The following is a 21220-nucleotide window of genomic DNA, read 5'->3' as shown; positions in this document are numbered from 1 at the left end:
TGATTTACCTTGATTTACACATGGATATATATCCCCCCTGACAGTGGATAGGGATTTGATAGTAGGATCTGTTGTGGTGTGGGTCTAGCTGTGGGTAGCTGAGGAGTGGGACCACTGGGAGCAGTGGTGGCCATCAGACATCATCAGACTGTGAACCTGCCTCTAGGGGATTCAACAACCATCCTACCAATGTTATCCCTCCATCCTTCAGCATCTCTCCAACACTATCTGTACATCCCTCTGGCTGGAGCTCACAGTGATGCCTATCTTACGTCTTTATATATCAATGTTCTCACTAAAATCTACTTCATACTGTATCATCAAAGTCTATGTTTATTTGTCTAATGGAAGAACACACAGGTATTAAAGACTACTGTATTCTTTGTCCTGATTCTTTGAGGTTCTTAAATCATCTTCAATTAAATCTTAAATGAGCCTTGAATTCTGACAATGGCTGAACACAAAGCGCAATGTGACAAATGCAATACACAAAGCACACACAGACAAATGCAATAAATATTCCATGAGTTACATGACCATAAATAAGTACCTGTTCTTTCTCTTTACACAGAGAGGAGAAAAACGACTGAGTCTGAATTAACGGCAAGAGAAAGAGAGAAAGACACAGAGAGAGATTTATCCTTGTTGCACCACGATATATGAGGCACCTTAAACAAACAATTCAAAATAAGTCTCCAGCCCTAGCTACAGTAAATTGAATGTTCTGCTCACACCTCTGATATCTGAAGAGGCAATGGGAGCATGGACGGACGCTGCTCAATAACACAAATAAAAGGAACCCTTTGCCCAATAGGAATAACGAACATCAGCTAACAAGTACAGGAAAGAGAGAGAGGGAGGGAGGGAGAGAGAGACAGAGAGAGAGAGAAAAATAATCAAAAGAGAGGGAGATAGGCGGGAGGGAGTGAGAGAGAGACAGACAGCTCAGAGACATGCACATATTTTAATATTAATCAGCTCAGTAATATTCTAACAGCCACTAAAAATCTAATTCTGACTATATTTCCTCTGACTGCTGGCCCTGATGATCTGTCATCCGGTCGAGGGTGAGGCTGCTTCTAGAGCTCTGATGAGTGTTCTGTTATGTTCTAATGTTCTAATGTTCTAGTGTTCTAATAGTTTTAATGATACTGACAGACTGACCAAGCCAAAAAGTGAGACTGACACACCATTTAAGACAACACATGGACAGGATAGGACTGCACTTGTAAAGTCCTGAAAGAGAACCCCATTGGGCTCTAGTAGCCTACTCCAGCTCATCCCCAAACCCAACCTTTTCCTTCTCTTCACGTTCCCCATAAACCTAGTCTCACGTTGTCATACTTCATAGACTTTGATATATTCACTAGGCTAAATGTGCAAAAGCTCAACCCTTGTTAGGCATCATCTTAGGTTTTTTTTCTCTCTGGTGGACTATCTCCCCGCTCCCTTGACAGTGGTCATATCTAAGGAGAGAGGGAGAAAGAGAGAAAGGGAGAGATAGGAGAGGCGATTGATGACAAAGTCATCATCAATATGTAAACCCCTAAAGTCTCCCATCAGCTCCCACCTCAGCCATTAAACTTTAAACATGCAGATGTGTGATTAAGCCTGTCATGGAGAGAGATGACTCAACTCTCAGAGGATACGGAGCTAAAACCTGCATTTTAAACACCATATTAGAATCATTGACGGCCATTATATATACTAAAACCTCAAAGATAATGCATACAAGTAAAAAATATATAATAATATGCCCCTACCGTAAGATGCATTTACTGTAAATTACTATAATTTCAATTATTTTAAGTTATTTATTTTACTATCTATTATTATATTACTATAATAATATATGTTTATAAAAAGGAGGGAGCACAGAAATAGGGAACTTTGTGTGTGTGTGTGTGTGTGTGTGTGTGTGTGTGTGTGTGTGTGTGTGTGTGTGTGTGTCATGCAGACAATAGTTTAGGGAACATTTTGTGTCTTCTCTCCATTCCTAACCCATACGTACTACAACAATTGTTCTTAGTCACCCTCGCCTTATTTCTCCTCCTTCCACCTCTTTAGATGGGTTGCCTGGCAACGTCACGAAAATAATGTGTGCACATCGATGTGGCCGGAAGATGTTCGTTGTTATGATTCTGAACAGTCAGATAGCAACAATGACAAGAAGCTGCCTTGTGGGGAATCCTAGGTGACTCGTTTCAACTCGTTGTATCCTGTCATTATACCATGTCTTGTTTTGAGGTGTTTGACTGATGTCATGTCTATGCTAATATGGCTCAAATTCGCAAGCTTGCTAACCAACAACTGTAACAATGTATTTGAGAGACAACAAGCGCTCATTGTGCAAATGTCCCACTGGGCACAAATGTCAATTCAACGTCTATTCCATGTTGGTTCAACGTTATTTCATTGAACTGATGTGGATTCAACCCGTGTGTGCCCAGTGGAGTATTTATGTTTTCAATAAACATTTTGCGGCAAAATATAGTTTGCATCTTGTCAACAGTCTAAGTTAACCCTGTCTGTTTTGACCCATTAGTGTATTTTTTCGGTTTTTATTTAACAACTAATTGACCGAAGTTGGTTCAATTATTAGAATAAAAAAAAAAAAAAAATTATGTGCGCTCAAAGCAGTTTCTCTAAAGATGAGTCAGAATTATTGAAAATAGGTGAAAATATAACCATTGTCATTCATACCATCTCTTTTGTGTACTTTTGAAAATATATTATTATTTTTATTTTCCCCCTGAACCCAATTAGACTAAGAACTATATTTTGTAACAAAATGACTGCTATCAAAAATGTTATGATAGAGGTGAGAGAGAGAGCCTGCTACCAAAAACCCAAGGACAGAGAGAGAGGGGGAGAGGTGGAGAGATCTTACAGGTGTTGTAGCCTACATGCAGAGGGAGTGGGAGATTTTTGAAGACTGAAAAAATCAGTTCCTTAAAGTAATTACGTTTTTACAAACCCGAGGCTGCTCAACAGATACTTGGACTACAACAAGCTAACAAGGGCAAGTTCGGGTTGGTTATTTCCCTAATTTCTTGAAATCCATGTTGGATTTTATAGTTGCTTAGCTGGATTGACCTCAGTCGAAACAGGTCATCACTAGCTTCTATAGCCACAAAGTCATAAAAGCCGCCCATTTCTACAATTGATCTTCTTAAAATACGATTTTAAACCTAACCCTAAACTTAACCACACTGCTAAACGTATGCCTAACTCTAACCTTAAATAAAGACCAAGTTTGACTTTGTGGCTGTGGAATCTGACTTTGTGGCTGTGGAATCTGACTTTGTGGCTATAGAAGCTAGTGGAAACCGTTCAAATGGGATATTACCGTACAGGTGGTGGTGAGAAAAAGTGATTACTTATTCTGTCTCCTCGCTTCCAGGACATCTCCTGCTTAAAAAGTGCGCGCGTCTCTCGGCTATTCATTTGGCACGCGAAGTTCCTCGTAGTGTCTGTTGGAGGATTCGTACCTGGTTAAACTCGAGTCTAAGACGCGCGATGGAGAAATCTACTTGACTTTAGTTTCACTATAATAGGAAGACAGAGTGAGTAAAATGACTGCAATGCATGCTTTTCGTTTTTGTGTTTCGATTTCACAGATTTATTTTGGAGAGAGAAATGTTTTAACAGTGATAATAAAACGAATATAAATACTGTAGGCTACCTATAAGCTAATAATAATTAGATAAATACGTATTTAATAAATACTATTACTTGACAATTGGAAATGAATTAAATTCCAATAGAAAATTGCACTTAATTAAATATTCAGGGATTCCTTGGATGAATATACAACTACAATATAAAACTACATTTGTCAGATTATTGGATTTTGACCCAGTAAGACCTGATAAACATTTTAAATAATTGCCTAATTTGTGAATTTATCTTATAAAATCTGAAAAGAGGACATAAAAAATAAACCATGTCCTCTATGTAGAAATTGCCAGTTGTTTTAAATTAGAGTTGTCAGTTTCAAGCGTCAATGAGCATTTGATTTGTAACTAGGTAGAGCATGATTAGGCATTGTGGTGCTCATGTGAATTTCCTTTCTTTTTCGGCTTCAGACCAATCCTTGCTTCACACTTAAAACAGTTTTTAGTTTTTAATTATATTCATGGGACAGGATAATAAAAAAGCCCAATCAAGAGATACAGTATATGAATGTATTTGTTTAATTCTTCATCTTTCCACAGACTTTGTGAGCCCACGAAGAGAGGAATACACCTTAGATCACAAAATAAAGATTTTATTGGTTACTCGCCCCAGCATCCTCCATCTAGATCTGGATGCTCTATAATACTACTACCACCCTGTAATTCTACTACCACCCTATAAACACACAGGACTAAAATGATTCTGACAGGAAGGCAACTCTGAACATATCGACTTTCTTTTCCCTTCTCTTCCTTCTGTTATTTGTTCTCTCAGTCATGCCGTATTCAGTGGAGAGACACCTCTGTTAGCTGAGTTTCTGTCAGTCAGAAGGGGAGCCGTTAGAAAAGCACAAGTGGTTTGTTGAAGAGACTGACATTTTTTTCTGTCGTCTGCTTTACATAATTAGCTGAATTGGCAGTTGAAGTCGAATCAGTGATCTCTTGGTAAATTCTGATAACGTAAGTTCACTATTGTACGTTCTCTTGGCCTGGGTTTGGTTGATGTTTGATGCGCAGAAAATAGGAGGAATTTTATCAAAGCGAAGACAAGAAGAACTCTGGAAGACAAGAGCGGGACAAAAGGTGAAAGAGGCTAAATGAAATGAACTATGTCAACTACAACATAGAGTTGTCTGAACACTGACTGCAGGTTTTAAACTACAACATAGAGTTGTCTGAACACTGACTGCAGGTTTTAAACTACAACATTGAGTTGTCTGAACACTGACTGCAGGTCTTAAACTACAACATAGAGTTGTCTGAACACTGACTGCAGGTTTTAAAGAGTGAAATCCTGCTCCCTCCCCATCCCTTTCCCTTCATCATCCCCCTCTCTCCTGTTGTTCCTCTCTTCCCTTCTCTCCGTCTGCCATCTTCCTTTTCTCTCCCACATTCTACTCATGTTGTCTCAACGGACTCTTCTCTCTTGGCTGCTGACACCTGTTGGCCTAGTCTGAGAGCACCACAAGCATACAGCAACCTAACCTCTCCATACCTTCCTTCCAGTCTTTCATATTCTGTCTATCTATAGTGCACCCTGGCACCGGGCACTATTCCGTCTAAGGGGGAGGAGGACTTTCTGACCCTGGCCGCTTCTCGGTTCAGCCGTCGGAAGCGTGCCATCGGAGCCGCCATGGGCGTGGCCATGGTTCTACTCCTCCTGATAGCCATCCCCCTATTGGTTCACACCATGAAAGGGGGAGGAGCTAGCCAAGGAAGTGGTGGCGGGGGGACCCATTATGAGATGCTGGGGAGCTGCAGAATGGTCTGTGACACATATAGTACTGCCCAACCAGGCCAGGAGCTGACAGCCATGTCCCCTCAACCGGACTACCCTGGGCGGAAGAAAACAGGGTACCGCGGGGTCCCTGGGATCCCTGGTCCTCCAGGCGCCCGAGGACCCCCTGGGGATTCAGGCAAGCCAGGGCCACAGGGGCCTCCCGGCCCTGGACCTAATGGTTACTTCCCCTCCTACAGCCCCAAGATCGCCTTTTATGCAGGGCTAAGGAAACAGCACGAGGGCAGCGAGGTGTTGAAGTTTGATGATGTGGTAACCAATGTAGGGAACTACTATGAGCCTAGTACTGGGAAGTTCACCTGTCCTCTACCTGGTATCTTCTTCTTCACCTACCATGTTCTGATGAGGGGCGGAGATGGGACCAGCATGTGGGCTGACCTCAAGAAGAACGGACAGGTAGGAGAGAGAGAGAGTGTGTGTGTGTGTGTGTGTGTGTGTGTGTGTGTGTGTGTGTGTGTGTGTGTGTGTGTGTGTGCATATGTTTGTTCAAACAATATCTTCATTGACCATCACCTCTGAGCAGTGGTGTAGTGGAGGGTACACACAGCCAGAGTTGGGTAAGTTACTTTCTAAATGCAATCCGTTACAGTTACTAGTTACCTGTCCAAAATTGTAATCAGTAACGTAATGTTTGGATTACCCAAACTCAGTAACGTAATCTGATTACTTTCCCCCTTAAGAGGCATTAGAAGAAGACAAAAGAGATCCATGAAATGCATTTGGTGTGTCATCATAGTGGTCTCTGTCTTGTGACTCGCTCAGGTGGAACAAACTTAAACTTTTTTCATTGAGAAAGCAGAAAGGTGTCATAATATATATTTTTTTCCAAATTTTTAAGTAGTAAGTAATCATCTAGTTTTTCAGAAGAATTTGTAATCTGATTACAAGATTTTGCTGGTAACGTAACTGATTACAGTTAACGTAATTTTTTTAATCAGATTACATTTAACTGATTACATGTAATCAATTACTCCCCAACCCTGTACGCAGGTATACGCCATGTACCCGCTTATTTTTCAGTGGGCATTACATATACTCCCCACAATGCATATCAAAGTTATGTAGTGGAGGTATACACTATATTAACTAATGAGGCTAATCAACTATTATTTCTTCACATTTTCCGTGCAGCAATGTGCACACAAATGTTCCCAAATGCAATTTGTGGGAAAACAGTGTTCTACTGCACATGCAAGCGGCTTCATGGACAGAGATGGAAATATCCGTTCGAAATGTTGGTGATTCTGCTGGTGATTCTCTGATCCACCTCTACACAGACGACACCATTCTGTATACTTCTGGCCCTTCTTTGGACACTGTGTTAACTAACCTCCAGACGAGATTCAATGCCATACAACTCTCCTTCCGTGTTCTCCAACTGCTCTTAAATGCAAATAAAAAAATGCAATTAAATAAAACTAAATGCATGCTCTTCAACTGATCGCTGCCTTCACCGGCCCGCCAGCATCACTACTCTGGACGGTTCTGACTTAGAATATGTGGACAACTACAAATACCTAGGTGTCTGGTTAGACTGTAAACGCTCCTTCCAGACTCACATTAAGCATCTCCAATCCAAAATGAAATCTAGAATCGGCTTCCTATTTTGCAACAAAGCATCCTTCACTCATGCTGCCAAACATACCCTCGTAAAACTGACTATCCTACCAATCCTTGACTTCGGCGATGTCATTTACAAAATTGCCTCCAACACTCTACTCAGCAAATTGGATGCATTCTATCACAGTGCCATGCGTTTTGTCACCAAAGCCCCATATACTACCCACCACTGCGACCTGTATGCTCTTGTTGGCTGGCGCTTGCTTCATATTCATCGCCAAACCCACTGGCTCCAGGTCATCTATAAGTCTTTGCTAGGTAAAGCCCCGCCTTATCTCAGCTCACTGGTCACCATAGCAGCACCCACCTGTAGCACACGCTCCAGCAGGTATATTTCACTGGTTACCCCCAAAGCCAATTCCTCCTTTGGCCGCCTTTCCTTCCAGTTTTCTTCTGCCAATGACTGGAACAAACTGCAAAAATCACTGAAGCTGGAGACTCATATCTCCCTCACTAACTTTAAGCACTAGCTGTCAGAGCAGCTCACAGATCACTGCACCTGTACATAGCCCATCTGTAAATAGCCCATCCAACTACCTCATCCCCATACTGTTATTTATTTATTTATTGCTCCTTTGCACCCCAATATCTCTACTTGCACGTTCATCTTCTGCACATCTATCACTCCAGTGTTTAATTGCTAAATTGTAATTATTTCGCCACTATGGCCTATTCATTGCCTTACCTCCCTTATCCTACCTCATTTGCACACACTGTATATAGACTTTTTCTATTGTATTATTGACTGTGTTTGTTATTCCATGTGTAACTCTGTGTTGTTGTTTTGTGTTTCACTGCTTTGCTTTATCTTGGCCAAGTCGCAGTTGTAAATGAGAACTTGTTCTCAACTAGCTTACCTGGTTAAATAAAGGTTTAACCATATTGTGTTGGACTTCGAATATTCAGTTTTGTTGTTTTTCTACAAAAAAAAATGTGTAACTAATTTATCTGTTTCAATAGTAGACCTACTGTTAGCCCACTTGCACAGTACAGCTTGGGTTGGCATGACTGTAAAAGACCAATACATGGTTTACCATTCTAGTACAACAGTGTATGTCACTGTTTCTCATAGAATGTTTTACACAGGGAGCCTTTCCTTCGAGCCATTTGGGAAAATGTAAAAAACATTGTGAGTATACCCACTTCTCCAGGCACCACTACACCACTGCCTCTGATTCTCACTTTCACCTTCGCTATACAACATTTGTCACTTTTAATTCACATCACATTCCTCTGCATCTGTGGGCCATAGCAACACGGTAGCAAAATATAGATCTAAGAAAATATTATCCATCATTAAAGAGAAGTGATGCTTCACACTTTAAAACCACAGCTACTAATATTTGCATTTCCACCAGTCATAGCCAAATGACGAGTGGCAGTATGTTGCCGTCGGTTGTCGCCAAAGGAAAGTCTAATTAGTAGATATTATACATCAGGGTTGTATCCCAAATGGCACCCTATTCCCTACATAGTGCACTACTTTTGACCAGAGCTCTATGAGCCCTAAAGTAGTGCACTATAAAGGGAATAGGGTGCCATTTGGGACACAGCTTGTCACCTCAGATAGATACTGTAGATAAATAATGAAAGAGAAACTGACAGGCCACTCATCCATCGGTCCCTCGTTCTCTCTTTCCCCTGGTACTAATTAAAGACAGAGGGGCTGATTGGGGGAAGAGGAAAAGAAGAGGCTTAGGATAAATCACTTTAATTTGAGGACTCTAACACAACTATATTTTCATCTGAATTCATCAGTCACCACACTGACACGTTACCATTCAGTCCTCTGTGTGTCTTTTTCGGGCGCTGGGATAAAGCGGATGTCAAACTTCAGTTGGACCTTGTGTACAATTGATTAATAAGGTGATCTAAATCTTATTCATCTTTAAATGTGTCCAAAGCCTGTATTTGTGTTTAGCAAACTCAGAAAGAGCTAACACACAATATTTAAGATACCTACCTGGCTTCTGCTTTGAGTCATCCTATATTGTCATTCCAGTCATCTCATCATTCCATTAAATCATTCATAACTCTTAGATTAGATCCCCTGAAATAACTCTCCCCCATATCCCCACTTCCCCCTCTACCTCCCTCTCATTCCTCCACCACCCTCTAATCCCAAATGCCCCACTTTACCCCCCTTCTCCTCCACTCATACTCCCCTCTACCTCCTCTCCTTCTTGTCCATTGATTGTCCATTAATTAGAGTTTCACTCAATTAAATGATTTAACCTCACAGAGAGACCCAGGTCAATCTCACACATCAGGTGGTCCCATTTCATTTAACAGTTTCTAGAAAGACAGATCTTATATTCTGAAATTGGCTGAAAGGGACTCTTCACCACTTTTTGCCCTCATATTCCAAATCTGTCTCCAGCACCATATCATTGTCTATGTTCCACGCAAAATACATTAAAAAGAAAAGGCAAACCCACACACTCAAGTAGCGCCGATGCTATAATATATTCAGTAACGTTACGACAGCAAGTGTTCCACTCAAAATTCCACCTGAGATTATTTTTCCAGTTGACTGCAGCCTAGTCGATTCTCCAAGACAGTTGTTTTAGATTTGTATTTCGCTTACTTAACTATCAGAAACTAGTGGTGTCTGTATAGAAGTGTGGTGTCTGTTAATGTCAGATGCTCGATTAGGTTTGAGCCGGACGGTCGCGTATGCTTCTTTCCATCTCTTTTAAAATGTAGGTAAAAGATTAAAAGGAATGGAAGTCATATTCAGAACATTTAGTTATTGCTTGCTTTTCTAATGTCTACTGACTTTGCCAGCAGGCATGCCAGCTATATATTGACACAAGACGAGACCCAGATGCAGATGGTTGGAGTCTTACAATGTTTATTAATCCAAAAGGAGTAGGCAAGAGAATGGTTGTGGACAGGCAAAAGGTCAAAACCAGATCAGAGTCCAGGAGGTACAGAGTGGCAGACAGGCTCGTGGTCAAGGCAGCCAGAATGGTCAGGCAGGCGGGTACAGAGTCCAGAAACAGGCACGGGTCAAAACCGGGAGGACTAGAAAAAGGAGAATAGCAAAAAGCAGGAGAACGGGAAAAACGTTGGTTGACTTGGAAAAACATACAAGATGAACTGGCACAGAGAGACAGGAAACAAAAATATAAATACACTGGGGGAAATCAGTGACACCTGGAGGGAGACAATCACAAGGACAGGTGAAACAGATAAGGGCGTGACAAGCTAAGATAGTTGGACAAGCTAGCTACTCTGACTAAATTGATAGCCTGAAATGGCTTCTTGGTACAGTGGCTAGTTATGAGGTTCGGAGATTGGGAACCTATCTGGATTAGCTATAGCCAACTTCATAAAATATCTAGGTGGCTAGTAGTATTACAGAGAAACAACAACAACAATAAAATTGTAATAAACAAAATTTAAACAACAAGACAAATCTGAGTGGTCTGGTGCCCCTGTGCCTCCTATGGGCATGACACCTCTGCTTCTCAAATCAAATCAAATGTATTTATAAAGCCCTTCTTACATCAGCTGATATCTCAAAGTGCTGTACAGAAACCCAGCCTAAAACCCCAAACAGCAAGCAATGCAGGTGTAGAAGCACGGTGGCTAGGAAAAACTCCCTAGAAAGGCCAAAACCTAGGAAGAAACCTAGAGAGGAACCAGGCTATGAGGGGTGGCCAGTTCTCTTCTGGCTGTGCCGGGTGGAGATTATAACAGAACATGGCCAAGATGTTCAAATGTTCATAAATGATCAGCATGGTCAAATAATAGTAATAATCACAGTAGTTGTCGAGGGTGCAACAAGTCAGCACCTCAGGAGTAAATGTCAGTTGGCTTTTCATAGCCGATCATTGAGAGTATCTCTACCGCCCCTGCTGTCTCTAGAGAGTTGAAAACAGCAGGTCTGGGACAGGTAGCACGTCCAGTGAACAGGTCAGGGTTCCATAGCCGCAGGCAGAACAGTTGAAACTGGAGCAGCAGCACGGCCAGGTGGACTGGGGACAGCAAGGAGTCATCATGCCAGGTAGTCCTGAGGCATGGTCCTAGGGCTCAGGTCCCCCGAGAGAGAGAAAGAGAGAATTAGAGAGAGCATACTTAAATTCACACAGGACACTGGAGAAATACTCCAGATATAACAGACTGACCCTAGCCCCCCTACATATAAACTACTGCAACATAAATACTGGAGGCTGAGACAGGAGGGGTTAGGAGACACTGTGGCCCCATCCGATGACACCCCCGGACAGGGCCAAACAGGCAGGATATAACCCAACCCACTTTGCCAAAGCACAGCCCCCACACCACTAGAGGGATATCTTCAACCACCAACTTACCATCCTGAGACAAGGCCGAGTCTAGCCCACAAAGATCTCCGCCACGGCACAACCCAAGGGGGAGCGCCAACCCGGACAGGAAGACCACGTCAGTGACTCAACCCACTCAAGTGACGCACCCCTCCTAGGGACGGCATGGAAGAGCACCAGTAAGCCAGTGACTCGGCCCCTGTAATAGGGTTACAGGCAGAGAATCTCAGTGAAGAGAGGGGAACCGGCTAGGCAGAGACAGCAAGGGCGTTTCGTTCCTCCAGTGCCTTTCCGTTCACCTTCACACTCCTGGGCCAGACTACACTCAATCATAGGACCTACTGAAGAGATGAGTCTTCAATAAAGACTTAAAGGTTGAGACCGAGTCTGCATCTCTCACATGGGTAGGCAGACCCTTCCATAAAAATGGAGCTCTATAGGAGAAAGCCCTGCCTCCAGGTGTTTGCTTAGAAATTCTAGGGACAATTAGGAGGCCTGCGTCTTGTGACCGTAACGTACGTGTAGGTATGTACGGCAGGACCAAATCGGATAGATAGGTAGGAGCAAGCCCATGTAATGCTATGTAGGTTAGCAGTAAAACCTTGAAATCAGCGCTTGCCTTAACAGGAAGCCAGTGAAGGGAGGCTAGCACTGGAGTAATATGATCAAATTTTTTGGTTCTAGTCAGGATTCTAGCAGCCGTATTTAGCACTAACTGAAGTTTATTTAGTGCTTTATCCGGGTAGCCGGAAAGTAGAGCATTGCAGTAGTCTAACCTAGAAGTAACATAAGCATGGATACATTTTTCTGCATCAATTTTGGACAGAACATTTCTGATCTTTGCAATGTTACGCAGATGTGAAAAAGCTGTCCTTGAAACAATTTTGATATGTTCGTCAAAAGAGAGATCAGGGTCCAGAGTAACGCCTAGGTCCTTCACAGTTTTATTTGAGACGACTGTACAACCATCCAGATTAATTGTCAGATTCAACAGAAGATCTCTTTGTTTCTTGGGACCTTGAACAAGCATCTCTGTTTTGTCCGAGTTTAAAAGTAGAAAGTTTGCAGCCATCCACTTCCTTATGTCTGGAACACAGGCTTCCAGCGAGGGCAATTTTGGGGCTTCACCATGTTTCATTGAAATGTACAGCTGTGTGTCATCTGAATAGCAGTGAAAGTTAACGTTATGTTTTCGAATGACATCCCCAAGAGGTAAAATATATAGTGAAAACAATAGTGGTCCTAAAACGGAACCTTGAGGAACACCGAAATTTACAGTTGATTTGTCAGAGGACAAACCATTCACAGAGAAAAACTGATATCTTTCCGACAGATAAGATCTAAACCAGGCCAGAGCTTGTCCGTGTAGACCAATTTGGGTTTCTAATCTCTCCAAAAGAATGTGGTGATCGATGGTATCAAAAGCAGCACTAAGGTCTAGGAGCAGAGGACAGATGCAGAGCCTCGGTCTGACGCCATTAAAAGGTCATTTACCACCTTCACAAGTGCAGTCTCAGTTCTATGATGGGGTCTAAAACCAGACTGAAGCATTTCGTATACATTGTTTGTCTTCAGGAAGGCAGTGAGTTGCTGCGCAACGGCTTTTTCAAAAATGTTTGAGAGGAATGGGAGATTCGATATAGGCCGATAGTTTTTTATATTTTCTGGGTCAAGGTTTGGCTTTTTCAAGAGAGGCTTTATTACTGCCACTTTTAGTGAGTTTGGTACACATCCGGTAGATAAAGAGCCATTTATTACTGTATGTTCAACATAGGAGGGCCAAGCACAGGAAGCAGCTCTTTCAGTAGTTTAGTTGGAATAGGGTCCAGTATGCAGCTTGAAGGTTTAGAGGCCATGATTATTTTCATCATTGTGTCAAAAGATATAGTACTAAAACACTTGAGTGTCTCCCTTGATCCTAGGTCCTGGCAGAGTTGTGCAGACTCAGACTCAACTGAGCTTTGTAGGAATATGCAGATTTAAAGAGGAGTTTATAATTTGCTTTCTAATGATCATGATCTTTTCCTCAAAGAAGTTCATGAATTTATTACTGCTGAAGTGAAAGCCATCCTCTCTTGGGGAATGCTGCTTTTTAGGTAGCTTTGCGACAGTATCAAAAATACATTTCGGATTGTTATTAATTTCCTCAATTAGGTTGGAAAAATAGGATGATCGAGCAGCAATGAGGGCTCTTCGAAAATGCATGGTACTGTCTTTCCAAGCTAGTCGGGTGGAGATTATAGTGGAAGCGGCGCAGGTCCTAATCCAGGCACTTGTCATCTCCTGTCTGGATTACTGCAACTCGCTGTTGGCTGGGCTCCCTGCCTGTGCCATTAAACCCCTACAACTCATCCAGAACGCCGCAGCCCGTCTGGTGTTCAACCTTCCCAAGTTCTCTTACGTCACCCCGCTCCTCCGCTCTCTCCACTGGCTTCCAGTTGAAGCTCGCATCCGCTACAAGACCATGGTGCTTGCCTACGGAGCTGTGAGGGGAACGGCACCTCCGTACCTTCAGGCTCTGATCAGGCCCTACACCCAAACAAGGGCACTGCGTTCATCCACCTCTGGCCTGCTTGCCTCCCTACCTCTGAGGAAGCACAGTTCCCGCTCAGCCCAGTCAAAACTGTTCGCTGCTCTGGCACCCCAATGGTGGAACAAGCTCCCTCACGACGCCAGGACAGCGGAGTCAATCACCACCTTCCGGAGACACCTGAAACCCCACCTCTTTAAGGAATACCTGGGATAGGATAAAGTAATCCTTCTAACCCATGTGCCGAAAGCGTTCCATGGGGATGCTGGCCCATGTTGACTTTAATGCTTCCCACAGTTGTGTCAAGTTGGCTGGATCTCCTTTGGGTGGTGGACCATTCTTAATACACAAAGGAAACTGCTGAGCGTGAAAAACCCAGCAGCGTTGCAGTTCTTGATACAAACGGATCTGCCTGGCATCTTCTACCATACCCTGTTCAAAGGCTCTTAAATATTTTGTCTTACCCATTTACCCTTTGAATGGCACACATACACAATCCATGTTTCAATTGTCTCAAGGCTTAAAAATCCTTATTTTACCTGTCTCCTCCCCTTCAGCTACACTGGTTGAAGTGCATTTAACAAGTGACATCAATAAGGGATCATAGCTTTCACCTGGATTCACCTGGTCAGTCACAGAAAGAGCAGGTGTTCCTAATGTTTTGTACATTCAGTTTTATGTTGCTGTTATAGTAGTGTTGTATTTACTGCATACTCTATGTGGTGGTTAACAGTTTAAAACATGATCTGATTAACTGATTGAGTTCATCTACTCCCCTGCTCCTTATGTGGTATTATCTTGTGTTACCATAGCATATCAGGTTTGACCAAGGTAATAATATAGACAAAAGTAATAAAGGCAATATATATATATACTCTTTAAAATGTGTTTTCTTATACAGTATATATATATATATATATATATATATATATATATATATATATATATATATATATATATATATACTGTATAAGCAACAACAATAACAATAATTGATTGTCATCTCTAAAGGTTAGCTTTTCATTCTGCTAGACATCCTGTAGTGACAAGCCAATATCACATTAGCATCTCGTGTTGCTGTAACTTCCCATTGACAGACAGCATATGTCATCCACCTCATTATTTTGGGCAGGGTGCTTTTCCCCTCAGGCATAGTCGGAGGGAGGCTGCAGTTAGAAACGTTGGCACTTGGCCACTTTTGATTTCCCCTTAAACACAAAGAAGGAGTATCCAACACTACTATATTATTTTGTAAGGTATTTAACATTATGTATTATATAAAGTATGATTGTTGGGTGCAGGGGCTTTTATTGTAGCAATATCGCTCCAATATGTTGAAGGATTATTAATGTAAGTCTGCTATTTTTGCTGGTATTGGTGAAACAGAGAGAGAGAGATATGTGAGGGAGGCATGGTAGGATTATGAAGGAGATAAATGTGAATGTAGGGACTGAGCTGGAGCAAGAGAAAGAGAGAGAACAACCCATGAAAGAGCTGGCCACTCCCCCAGAGAAGCCAGCAGAACAACCCATGAAAGAGCTGGCCACTCCCCCAGAGAAGCCAGCAGAACAAACCATGAAAGAGCTGGCCACTCCCCCAGAGAAGCCAGCAGAACAACCCATGAAAGAGCTGGCCACTCCCCCAGAGAAGCCAGCAGAACAACCCATGAAAGAGCTGGCCACTCCCCCAGAGAAGCCAGCAGAACAACCCATGAAAGAGCTGGCCACTCCCCCAGAGAAACCAGCAGAACAACCCATGAAAGAGCTGGCCACTCCCCCAGAGAAGCCAGCAGAACAACCCATGAAAGAGCTGGCCACTCCCCCAGAGAAGCCAGCAGAACAACCCATGAAAGAGCTGGCCACTCCCCCAGAGAAGCCAGCAGAACAACCCATGAAAGAGCTGGCCACTCCCCCAGAGAAGCCAGCAGAACAACAAACCATGAAAGAGCTGGCCACTCCCCCAGAGAAACCAGCAGAACAACAAACCATGAAAGAGCTGGCCACTCCCCCAGAGAAACCAGCAGAACAACCCATGAAAGAGCTGGCCATTCCCCCAGAGAAGCCAGCAGAACAACAAACCATGAAAGAGCTGGCCACTCCCCCAGAGAAGCCAGCAGAACAACAAACCATGAAAGAGCTGGCCACTCCCCCAGAGAAGCCAGCAGAACAGCCCACGAAAGAGCTGGCCACTCCCCCAGAGAAGCCAGCAGAACAAACCATGAAAGAGCTGGCCACTCCCCCAGAGAAGCCAGCAGAACAACAAACCATGAAAGAGCTGGCCACTCCCCCAGAGAAGCCAGCAGAACAACAAACCATGAAAGAGCTGGCCACTCCCCCAGAGAAGCCAGCAGAACAACAAACCATGAAAGAGCTGGCCACTCCTCCAGAGAAACCAGTCGAACAGCCCACAACAGATCCTGACCACAGCCTCAACACCACAGCAGAACAGACAAATGACTCCCTCCTAGCAGCCCCCATGAAAACCCCTCGACACCCACTGAAGACACACAAAAGCCACAGATTGTACTCCTTATGGACTCAAATGGGAAATACATACAAGAAAATGTACTTTTCCCCAAACACACAGCGGCTAAACTCTGGTGCCCAAATACTCAGCGCACCCTCACCTGCTATCTGATGGCCAACTAGGGTCACCCAGCCACGTAATAGTTCACACAGGCACAAATGACCTGAGAGCACAGCAAGAAAGTGTGGCCGCAGCACTCAAGGGAGTGATTGAAAAAGCTTTTTCCACTTTCCCCAATGCACAAGAAAAGTCTGCAGCTCCCGGCCCCACCCTACTGGACTAAAAAATCAAATGTCTACTGTTTGGTGCTTCTGTCCCCAGCCAAGGAGGGCCTATAGGCCTACTGTCAGACTTGGGCCCTGATGGTGAATCTCAGTAAGACAAAAATAATGGTGTTCCAAAAAAGTTCCAATATCCAGTACAACAAATACAAATTCAATCTAGACACCGTTGCCCTATAGCACACAAAGAACTATGCTTACCTCGGCCTTAACATCAACACCACAGGTAACTTCCACAAGTCTGTGAACGATCTAACAGACAAGGCAAGTAGGGCCTTCTAAGACATCAAAAGGAACATAAAACTCACATCTCAATTAGGATCTGTGTAAAAAATAAGTTAGAAAACCCATTGCCCTCTATTGTTATGAGGTCTGGAGTCAACTCACCAATCAAGAATTCACAAAATGGGACAAACACCCAATTGAAACTGCATGCAGAATTAAAAAAATATATACTTAGTGTAAAACGCAAAATCCCTAACAATGCATTCAGAGCAGAATTAGGACAATACCAGATAGTTATCAACATCAATAAAAGAGCTGTTCAATTCTACAACCACCTAAAAGGAAGCCATGCCCACACATTCCACCACAAAGCCCTCACCTACAGAGAGACAAACCTAGAGAAAAGTCCCCTCAGAGCCCTCACCTACAGAGAGACAAACCTAGAGAAAAGTCCCCTCAGAGCCCTCACCTACAGAGAGACAAACCTAGAGAAAAGTCCCCTCAGCCAGCTGGTTCTGGGGCTCAGTTCACAAACACAAACACAAACACAAACAGACCCCACAGAGCCCCAGGACAGCAACACAATTAGACCCAACCAAATTATGAGAAAGCAAAAATATAATTATTTGACACACTGGAAAGAATCAAACAAAAAACAGAGCAAACTATAATGCTATTTGGCCCTAAACAGAGAGTACTGAGTGACTGACTCAAAATTAAGAAAACTCTTGACTATGTACAGACTCAGTAAGCATTGTTTTGCCTTGCCATAGGCAGACCTGGTTATGTGCACACTGCCCACAAAATGAAATGAAACTGAGCTGCTCTTCCTAACCTCCTGCCAAATGTTTGACCATATTAGAGATACATATTTCCCACAGATCGCAGAGACCCACAAAGAATTTGAAAACAAATCAAACATTGCTAAACTCCCATATCTGTTAGGCGAAATACCACTGTATGCAAACACTGCAGCAAGATGTGTGGCTAGTTGCCATGAGAAAAGGACAACCAGTGGAGCACAAACAACATTTAAATACCACCTATATTTCTCTGTTTATTCGTACTACAACTATTTGCACATTACTAAAGTACTGTACATAGCTCATAATGTAATACTTGAAATGTCTTTATCTTTTTGAAAACTTTTTGAGTGCAATGTTTACTTTTAATTTTGACTAGTTTTCGGTTGCTGTTGTTTTGTGTCTCCTCACTTTTGTTCATTGTTTATTTCACTTGCTTTGGAAATGTAAACACGTTTCCCATGCCAATAAAGCCTCTTTGAATTGAATTGAGAAGGACCGAGAGAGAGAGAGGGACAGAGAAAGAGAGAGAAAGAGAGAGAGAGAGAGAGAGAGAGAGAGAGAGAGAGAGAGAGAGAGTGAGAGAGAGAGAGAGAGAGAGAGAGACAAGAAAAAGAGAGAGCAACAGGGGGATGGAGATGGCCAGGGGAGGGGGAATGAGCTCCTCCATGTGTGGCCGCCACACTGAGCTGATCCTGGGGCTGTGTGGAGAAATGGGCCCCTGGGGGCCAGCATAGAGCCTGGGGCTGTCTGTGTTGTTTCTGGCTAGCCCTGGTCCTTTCATTACAGGGCTTCTGGTAAACGGCCTGGGAGGGAGGGAGGGAGGGAGGGGGGAGGTTGGGAGGGGGTAGCAGCTGCACTGTCATTTTATATACAACCCAAGATGTGTGAACATATGTGTCGAAAGAGACAGACAAGGATAGATGAAATGAGAATCTGAAAAAAGAAGGGGCAGAGGGAAAAACATATATTTTTTTAATTGAACTTTTATTTAACTTGGCAAGTCAGTTAAGAGCAAATTCTTATTTACAATGACAGCCTACCCCGGCCAAACCCGGACGATGCTGGGCCAATTGTACACAGCCTCTTGCTCTGAGATGCAGTGCATTAGACCACTGCGCCACTCGGGAGCAACTCAGGAGCCATTCGGGAGGTGGGGCTAGGGTACTAAACTGATCAAGCACGGCTATTCTGTGAGACTGGCAGGGAGATGTGAGGGTATACAAAGTCATCGTTTTATCTGTGGTGCCTTGGTTCACTGGTAATAAAACTGACAGGATTCATTGGCTGTGATATACTGACCTCTTAGAGGGAAGACAATAGAAAAGTAGCTCTTAAACTCTCTCTCTTTCTGCCGCACATGGCAAGGCAAGACAGGTGGGAGCGTGGGGGGGAGGAGGGAGATGATAGCGGGGTGAACAGGCAGTGGCTCGGGTTGTTGTTGACCTTGATAAAAAAATTGGCCCGCACTACCCTCTGGAGAGCCTTGTGGTTGAGGGTGGTACAGTTGCCATACTAGGCAGTGATACAGCCTGACAGGATGCTCTCGATTGTGCATGTAGAAGTTTATGAGGGTTTTAGGTGACACGCAAAATTTCTTCAGGCTCCTGAGGTTGAAGAAGCGCTGTTGCGCCTTCTTCACCACGCTGTCTGTGTGGGTGGACCATTTCAGTTTGTCCGTGATGTATACGCCGAGGAACTTAAAACTTTCCACCTTCTCCACTACTGTCCCGTCGATGTGGATAGGGGGTTGCTTCCTCTGCTGTTTCCTGAAGTCCACAATCATCTCCTTTGTTTTGTTGACGTTGAGTGAGATGTTATTTTCCTGACACCAAATTCCGAGGGCCCACACCTCCTCCCTGTAAGCTGCCTCATTGTTGTTGGTAATCAAGCCTACCACTGTAGTGTCGTCTGCAAACTTCATGATTGAGTTGGAGGTGTACATGGCCACGCAGTCATGGGTGAACAGGGAGTACAGGAGAGGGCTGAGAACACACCCTTGTGGGGCCCCAGTGTTGAGGATCAACGGGGTGGAGATGTTGTTTCCTACCTTCACCAGCTGGGGGCTGCCCGTCAGAAAGTCCGGACCCAGTTGCACAGGGCGGGATCGAGACCCAGGGTCACAAGCTTAATGATGTCACTTGTTAAATACACTTATATCAGTGTAGATAACGGGGAGGAAACAGGCTAAGGAAGGATTTTTTAACTTTGAGACAACTGAGACATTGATTTTGTATGTGTGCCATTCAGAGTGTAAAAAGTGCCTTTGTGCGCAGGTTTGTGTCAAGAACTGCAACACTTTTGAGTTTTTCACACTCAACAGTTTCCTGTGTGTATCAAGAATGATCAACCACCCAAAGGACATCCAGCCAACTTGACACAACTGTGAGAAGCATTGGAATCAACATGGGCCAGCATCCCTGTGAAACGCTTTCGATACCTTGTAGAGATGAATTGAGGCTGTTCTGAGGGCAAAAGCTTGAGGTGAAACTCAATATTCGGAAGGTGTTCCTAATCAAATCAAATTTCAAATGTATTTATATAGCCCTTCTTACATCAGCTGATATCTCAAAGTGCTGTACAGAAACCCAGCCTAAAACCCCAAACAGCAACCCCAAACAGCAAGCAATGCAGGTGTAGAAGCACCTAATGTTTGGTATGTATGTAATTACTATGGAAAGAAATATCAAAAGACCTCTATTTTGAGAGATTTATATTACATAATCATTAACTCTTTTGTTGGTTGTCTCGAAGTATGAAATACAGGTTATATCACAGATTATATCAATTTCTACAGAAAACCCAGCGATTTGAGCTCACGTATTGAAATCCATTATACGGAGAGAAGCACAGTGTACAGCCAGAGTCAGAGCTTCCTTAGCTACAATACCCTGAAGGCTAATTATAATATATTTCAGCAGCTCTACCATGTCCATGTCTGGACCCCAAATAACACCCTATTCCCTTTATAGCGCACTACTTTAAGCCAGGGCCCATACGGCTGTGGTCAAAAGTAGTGCACTATGTAGGGAATAGGGTGCTATTTGGGAAGCACACCATGTCACTTCTACCTGGAGTTAATACAGATTCTGGTCATTACAGAGTGGCCGTGTGAAACCACTTTCAGGTGATCTATTAAAAGAGTATAAATTACTGGTTAAAAAGACCCAGGGAAAGATTAAATCTGAGGCAATGAAGGCAGTATAATCTCCATTTGTCCACTTTGAACATTTTATATAATATGCACATCGTCCATACCACGTCGTCCATTACTTCCAGATAATGTACAGGGCGTCAGCGGGTATCACTTACATACCAGTTGTGTCAAGACAGTGATATAACATAGATATCATTGGTATTCCTTGTTTATGACAATACTCAAGGAACCACCCAGCTGGCACATTTGGTTCCTTGGAAGTTGTCCGAGTGTACCTTTTTGGTTTCCCATTGCGTCTGGGTACAAAGCCA

The 21220-nt window shown here is 43.3% G+C and overlaps 1 protein-coding gene across 1 annotated transcript in view; it reads left to right on the top strand.

Annotated features, from left to right (window-relative positions):
- The first annotated feature begins 4223 nt into the window (after positions 1 to 4223).
- The window catches only part of LOC106572577 (complement C1q-like protein 4), a 29817-nt gene continuing 12820 nt past the window's right edge, over positions 4224 to 21220 (top strand). Inside the window, exon 1 of the mRNA XM_045696337.2 lies at positions 4224 to 5871. Coding sequence (XP_045552293.1) covers positions 5311 to 5871 — 561 coding nt within the window. The 5' untranslated portion in view covers positions 4224 to 5310. The remainder of the gene's footprint in view (positions 5872 to 21220) is intronic.

Source organism: Salmo salar, chromosome 15 (assembly GCF_965601325.2).
Source record: "Salmo salar chromosome 15, fSalSal1, whole genome shotgun sequence".
NCBI classification, from domain to species: domain Eukaryota; kingdom Metazoa; phylum Chordata; class Actinopteri; order Salmoniformes; family Salmonidae; genus Salmo; species Salmo salar.
The sequence above is the reverse complement of the archived record's forward strand: the minus strand, read 5'-3'. Positions and strand labels throughout refer to the sequence as shown.